The sequence below is a fragment of the Diuraphis noxia genome, unplaced genomic scaffold, assembly GCF_037042655.1.
Source record: "Diuraphis noxia isolate RWA-SAM2 unplaced genomic scaffold, SU_Dnox_SAM2 contig0004, whole genome shotgun sequence".
Lineage (NCBI taxonomy): Eukaryota > Metazoa > Arthropoda > Insecta > Hemiptera > Aphididae > Diuraphis > Diuraphis noxia.
In genome coordinates this window covers 31,936,250-31,944,365 of record NW_028301714.1, presented here as the reverse complement: position 1 = coordinate 31,944,365, position 8,116 = coordinate 31,936,250, and the positions used below count along the sequence as shown (strand labels likewise).

The following is an 8,116-nucleotide window of genomic DNA, read 5'->3' as shown; positions in this document are numbered from 1 at the left end:
CTTGGTAATTCGAATAAGAACAATAAATTTAAGTACTCTCAGTAATTCGAAATTATATTTTGGGAAAACTGGACACTAACACGTGACAATCCGAAGTATCATACGTTAAACACTCTTCGGATTATATTCACCAAATTTAAAAATTACGAAAAAATGAAACTAAATTTGACGAAATAGAAAACCATTACAGATTTTTTCAAAAAATAATTATCTTTTATTTTAATAATTTTATTTTACATTGTACCAGGTAAATAATTTAATTTACAATTTAAAAACAATTAATTTATCTAATATTTACCATTTGATTTGCTGAAGTAATTAATAATTATGTATGTACTATTGTACTAAACTAAAAAAAGAAATTTTTTTTTCTAAACTCTCAGTGATTAGAATTTTTTTTTTTTTGTCTCGTTACATTGAATTACTTAACAGTTTAAACTCTCGGTAATTCGAATTTTTTCAACAGTCCCGTCAACTTCGAATTATCGAGAATCGACTGTATTATTTTAAATTCCCATTTGATGTTGGTAATATTATATTGATTATTTTTATATACTCATAACATTATTTTAAAACTGTTTTTTTTTTAATGCTTTGTTGTGTAATTATTGATAAATTAATCTATAAAAAGTAATATTAATTATTGTGATATGTATCATTAAAAAAAAAAAAAAAAAAAAAACAGTTTTAACATTTTTATTGAATACTCGTGCTTATATTTTAAACAACCAATTCTCGGTCTGTATACATTTGTACCTGCTGTGAAAAGGTCATCTACTCCTCTTGCAAACAACCCCAACATAACGGGATTCTTTTTCTTTTTTTATTATTAATTTGGCAAAGAAACCGTTCTTTACGAGGGGTTTTATTCGGTTTGTTTGAACCCTCAAGTATTATTTTTTTTATTTTTCATTATTTTTCGCAACGCATTAACCCATTTTTGTGGGATTTCTCTTCGTTTTCCATTAAAAAGAAAAAAAAAGAACACGGGCCTTCAAAAGGAAACACACATGCCTCTATAGCTATAATGCTGATATAACGGCAGATTTTTGTAAAAAAAAAGAACAGCAAACAAATGAAGAAATTCGAGAATTTCACTGAAGTTACAGGAATAGGTAGGCTGATTCAAGGTAAACACAAATTCAAAACGGTAATATATTTTTTTTTAAAGACTTGAGCACATTTATTCAGACCATAACTCAAAATACTTTAACAAAATAATATATCTAAATAATAAGTTTATAAATGGCACAATGATTAATGACAATCCAATATTATTGACAGTAATATAGTATAATTATTAATTAATAATAATGAGTAAACAAACCTCCCATTTCAAAAATTCATTTTTCTAATAGTCAAATGTTATAAAGAAAAAAATGTGTTGAAATATCTTACAACAGTTAAAAGAGAGAATGGGAAACAAAACAAATACCAACTGGCTATATTAATAAATAATAAAATAATTACTTAATGAGCGCCAACATTTTGTTTCCTATGTTATCCTTCACAAAATTCAGTCTTAATTTTACAATAATTTGTACAAAATGTTAATATTATGATAGGTAAACGAATAAATAATATTATATATATAAATTATATTAATACATTATAATAATGTTACAGGAGTAAAAAAAATTTACAAAAAATAATAAATATTAAAACAAATATAATATCACATGCGCACTTGTACTTTACATACGAATAACGAAATGGGAATTTCACGAAAGTTAAAACAAAAATATTGAGTAATAGTATGTGTAATGTATTGATTACATTTGTTATTTTAAAATTGATTTAATTACCGGTGGCAGACAACTTTTATGTACATACAAATTTCATACTCGAACTTAGCAGCCCTTCTCTTGTTTTATTATTATAAATAATACAACTAGCACCAACTCAAATTATTTGCCTATTCATAATAAATAAGGTTGGGGACAACACGGTGGTACCTATTAAAATTTGGAATATAAAATGTTATACATTTACCTATTATATATAATTGGTTAAAACTTAAAGTAACTATACATGTTATTAATAATATGTATTGCACAATTATTTTGATTAACGTCAAAAAAAAAACCAATTTATTATTATTAAAAAAATTTTTTTGATATTAATGAGAAAAAATTGAGCTTAAAACTATGAAATGAATACATATCCACGAAAAAAATAAAATTAATGATAATGATTGTAATTTAAAGTTGTTATTATTGGCTACTGGACATGAAATCTATGTATTGTATATAATTTGTAGTTGTTACATTTTATATGATTGTTTTCTTCATTAATTTCCTGAAATTTATAATAATAAAAGCTATTTACATGTGAGATCCATAGCAACATCGACGATCATTTTGTTCTCGGATTTGATGGAAAGATCTTCAGGTTCAGTCTGTTCTGGTGACTCGAACTTGACTAAAGGTTCACTTCGTTCAGGCGATTTAAACCTTGCGATAAACTGTAGATAATGATAAGGCTCAATCGATGAGCCCGTGGGCGGTGAGACCTCTTGTTTTATTTTTTGTTGCACGCTCACTGCTTGAGGTTGAGGTGGTGGCGAAGACCAGAAATTACTTGGCACGGATGGCAGTGGAGAAGGTGGAGGGGAACCGTGTGTAGCTGGCAACGATGATGACACTGAAGTAGATGGGTCGGTCGGCTGTACGGTAGCGCGGCAGCGTTTTTTTACAACTCCGCGGGGTTTGTTGTTTTCCTTGTGCTGTCGCTTATGGTCTTTCAGCTCCGAGGCCGTTGCAAAGAACGCGACACAGTATTCGCACGGGTAGGTCGTTTCGCCAGTGTGTGTCTTGAGGTGTCTACGTAAGTTGGCCACCTGCACGAAAAACCTATTGCAGTGCGGACACCAAAATGGCTTTTCGCCGGTGTGCAGTCTGACGTGCGTCTTGAGATGGTGGTCACGGGTGAAACACTTGTTACACACAGAACACACGAACGGTTTTTCGCCGGTGTGAGTGCGTTCGTGGTTCTGCAGTACGTGTTTGTAGCCGAACTCTTTGCCGCAAACTGTGCATTTGAATGGCCGTGTTTGACGCGGGCGCGACGAGGACGGCGGGTTGGAAGACGACGCGGACGACGCCACGGATGACGTCTCGTCGTCGCCGGTGGCCGGAGCTTGCACTGGCGGCTGATTGTTGTTGCGTTGATCTAGCCAGTCGGGGTGTATGTCGAACACTTGATGCATGATCTGCATGAGGACCGCGTCCGTAGGATAGGTCGTGGAGGGTTCGTTATTCTGTTGGCTGATAGAGTATTGTAGATGATAATAAGAGCCCACAAACAACGAACGTAATTCTTGTTCGTCTCTAGGCACTTGATTGATGTTGTAACGTTCAAGGATTGCGTTCAGCGCAAAGTGTACCCAATAGTCATTTATATTTACTGTAAAAAAAAATAAAACAATTATTAACATTGATATTGTATTTACCTACGTAATTAATAGGCACAATATTCTTTCTTTTAATTTTTTTTATCAACTAATTAGGTAAACGTACTATAAATGAACGGCAAGGAAATAAAATACATCTGAACAAAAGCTAAGACTCTAAAAGCCATTGATTGCATATTATAAAATAAATGGTAAAAAAAAAAGTAGAAACAATAAAATATTACAATAGGTATCGAACACAATAGAATAAGTAATTAATTTTCCATCCATGTTATTATTATTTATTTATAGTTATAGATATATATATGAACAAAACTTAAACGTGGTATAAATGTTAAATATACAAGCCTAACAAATTTTATAATCTTAAATTTAATATTTTTTATTCGAGTAGATATAAAATAATAATATTGGTATATCTCACTAAAGAATAGTAGGAAGAAAAGTAGTTATTACTTATTTATATAATAACATCTCTTTTTAAATTAATTACGCCACTTAAAATAATTTTGTTATCATATAATAGTATAATGTATATTAAATGATTATATTATGATTAAAAAAGTTTAAAAATTTAAAATCAATTTCTATTTAGGTATTATTCTGATATATTCATATAAACATTAATTATTTGTACAATTATTAATTAGAAAACATTTCTTTGAAATATCATCGTCGATAATAAATGTAAATTAATATAAACCCATATTTCGTACAATATTCAATAGTAGATTACCGATTATTTTATTAATTTAATAATTATTTATAGATATTAATTTAAGTCTAAAAATGCATAATCAATGATTAATGAATAATAATTTTTAAACATCTATGATGTTAATATGTTATAAATATTATTTTGAAATTTGATAATTCTGGTTTATTTAACCGAACATATTTACATACCTAGGTCAACACAGATTTTATTGAGAAAAGTTATACAAATAATATTTAATATACCATTAGTAGGTAGAGGTTATTACTTATAAATTAATTGTTATAAGTTATCACTAACCTATTAATTATTACACAACACAAGAATTTTAAATTTTTTTAAATCTCAGTTCTAACATTGTAGATACTCGTTTAATTGTATAACTTATGTATCTGTATAAATAATATAATCAACTATAACTATATACGTTAAATATTATTTTCGTATATAAAAAGTAGTAGGTACCTACATTGATAATGCAATGAATAAGGTTAAAATGTCTCTGTTACTCATTATAACTAATAAAAAATATGAAACTTTCTAATTATTCTTGCGATACGTGTAATAATATTTTGTACAATTCATCGATATTTATCATGTAAATACAATTTTTTAATGGAAAGAAATTCATAACATTTGAAACATAAGTGGCTTTGTGTTGAAAGTCGATAAATAACAATCAAAAGATCTGGTTTGACGAATTTATTTTTTGCCAAAGTTGCGCCAAAGCGTTACATTTTATTAGCTATTGCATGATACATAACAGATTAGCGACAATTAAAATATTATTAAACAGGTATCGAAAGCATTCGACAAATCCGATAATATCTTTTGGGTTTTTAGAAAATATTATTAGTCTGTTGTCCGACAAAATTAAGCAAACCCCTTCTTCGATGTAATTATTTTCAGGTCGTCGAGCACGGCACCTTATCAATAACGTAAACAATACAATATTTATACTACATTAACCTTGTCGACCTATGGACTACTAGAGACAATATTTCATGAGACATGACCTAGCACACACACGCACACTTGTACCTACGCCGCTGGGTGAATTCGACGCGACGAATTAATTGAGCAAGTTTTAAGTACCAATTACCTAAACCTGAAGCGAATTCCGTTGAATTGAAATCAAAACAACGACGATATCTTAATAATTTACAGTGCTATGTAATGTTATAAAAATAAATACCCTTCATGTCCATTTCTTCGACGTGTTCGGACTTGTAAGGCTCCGAAGAGTCGAGGTTGTTGGTCCCCAATACGTGAGCCATCGGACTTTCATACGACACCATGTAAATGTGCGTCGAGAAGCGTCGTTCAAAAACGGCTCGTCGAAAACCCGACAATGTATCGTATATTATAATTTATTAGTAATATAAAATATTATTATGCACAATTATTACTAAGACAATAACGGTAATAAGAATAATAATAATTATAATAACAATAACTTAAATAATATACGATAGAATATCGGGTAATAAAAATCGGTTGTCGAATAACGCACGCCAGTGGTGTGAGCGGCAAGTCGCGAGACTGATCGTGGCACGAGAGACGGTGCGAGTGGAACGCAAGTCGAAGTTTGGCCGGCGTGGCGCGACGTGTGATCAATTTACTCTCTGCGGCGGCGTTTAAGGTTTTTTTTTTTCTCGAGTGTTTTAACAACGGTAGCGAAGAAGAAAATATGTGCGCACGGCCAACGCGTACGGATGACACTGCGATAATATTATTATTTTTGCCGGATTTTCGGAAACCGGCTCGGCGGCTCGTGGCTCGTACAGCGGTGGGCGGGCGGGCGCGAGGGGTCCGGTGGCCCCGCCTAATTCGTTCCCACCACCGCCGGACTCCCGCAAATGGGGTGGAAGTACGGTACGGGCGACCGCGGCAACGGCCGATTGCTGTTGATTGCCGCCGCCGCCGCTGTCGTCGCGTCGGAGTATAATATTTTAGTATTTTACAATAATAATAATATGAAGTGCCCACCCAATATTAATTATCGTTTTTCGACGGTGTTTTATTTGGTCGAAATAGAACAAAATATGCAATAGGTATTATTATTTTACGTTCCCGACACGTCTTTATAATTCGGTTTATACTATATTTTGAAATTCGCATATCCTTTGCCTAGAAATCACGCATATTCATATAACTCATGAATCATATCATAATATCATATTGTTATTTGCTATACATATTTTTCGTATAATATTTTTTGCTTGCTGTATACATTGCTTTGCAGTAGCCTGCAGGTGTATAAAGCACTGATGACGACCATGCATATCATTATGAGTATACAACGATCGGAGAATACACTAATATGGTATATAAGTAGGTACTTGACTACTTAAGTGAGACCGCGAAAACATGACAACGTATTGGGTACATATAAATTTAGGAAGAAAATTTGTAACTTTGTAAAATATTATATTTAACCAATCAATATAAAAATACACTTAAGAGAATAACATTAATTATCGTCAATCGCGTTTAACTCGCACGCCGATGATTGCGTTGTCAAAATTTAAATTTTTTGGTTGTATTAATTATTAATTTATAGTTTTCCAAGTCTATAAATGTTTTGGTCTGTATCAATAATTAGGCCTTTTTGCCATGCCCACTCGGCTAAAGATTTCACTAAACAGTAAACATTATAACATTATAGAGATCAATGAAATGATAATAATTTTACATTCATCATTCATGTACCTATTGTATCTATATATTTGATTCTTGTCGGGATGAAAAATTCGCGTAATACCTACTAGTAGCGCAAAGATTTCCTCCCTTTTGTTTTATATTATATTATATGTAAGCAATCATGGTTTGAAAAAATGTAACAGTGAATTTTTTCGACCGGAATTAGACAGAAACAGAATAATTTTTTGGTAAAGATTATTTATGAGAATACCTTATATATGTTGCACAGATGAGAGCGAAGTAAGTCGAGTGCTAATTACAAATTACTTGGTCACAGAATCATGATCTTTTTTTTAGTTTTTAGTTTTACTTGTTAATTATTTTGTATAATATGTATATTATATGTGTTGTATTAAAGACTTTAGAGGGTGGTTACGATTCATGATGAAGATTGGTTTCCTTATTATAGTCGGATATATTTAGCATACCTATAAAATATTATATATTATTATTACATAAAGATATAACCAAAAGTGTTTCAAAAACTATAATATCACAGTTTAAATTTTTATCCATGTTTCTGTTAAATAAAAGTATAAAACACCATCATTCTCTTCGCTATAAGAAATAACCTAAAAAAAAACAAGATACAACTGTTTGGCATCTCTTTTATATGGTTAATTTATTACCCTACCAACCAATGAAATAATTCAACTGAATTAATTTACTATAATATAGTACAGAAATAGCGTGTTTTGATGTACCAGGTAGAATGCAAAGAAGAATTTTGTGAAAAACACCATTATTAAGTAGCAATAATAAGTGTCTTTGACAATAATTTATTTAGGTACTATACTACCTTTAGTAATCTCATAAGATAGTAATACAGATGTAAAGAAAAAATCGAAAGCGCGTCTGACAAGTGTCGTCTGGAAACTGCCGGAAATGACTTATAATAGAAATTGAGTGTAGTGTTTAATTCGGCAAAATACCTTTGACATCTGAATTTATTGATTTATAAACACTTGGACGAAATAATTCCTTTTTTTTTTTGGATATCAGATACTTTTTATGTATAACTGTACGGGAATAAAATAAATGACCATGGAACTCGTTGACAAAACAGATCCTATAATAAAGGTACCTACATATATACAACCTACAATATAACTGAAACGTTAACATTGATCGTAATATACCGTACACCCAGCTACAATATATAATATATATATAATAATGTGGAGTACTAGCATAAAGTCAGGATTCCTTGAAATCCTCAACCAGTACATGACATTGAATGACTGATTTTTATAATATATATTTTTTTTAATTTTGATTATAATAAA

General features: G+C 30.8%; 1 protein-coding gene across 1 annotated transcript; it reads right to left on the bottom strand.

Annotated features, from left to right (window-relative positions):
- Positions 1 to 1,156: 1,156 nt before the first annotated feature.
- Positions 1,157 to 5,861, bottom strand: LOC107169834 (uncharacterized). Its single transcript, XM_015519760.2, has 2 exons — positions 5,323 to 5,861; positions 1,157 to 3,405 (listed from the first exon to the last, which is right to left on the bottom strand). The coding sequence occupies exons 1-2, from the start codon at positions 5,423 to 5,425 to the stop codon at positions 2,321 to 2,323; spliced, it is 1,188 nt and encodes a 395-aa protein (XP_015375246.2). The 5' UTR covers positions 5,426 to 5,861; the 3' UTR covers positions 1,157 to 2,320.
- Between the last annotated feature and the right edge of the window lie 2,255 nt (positions 5,862 to 8,116).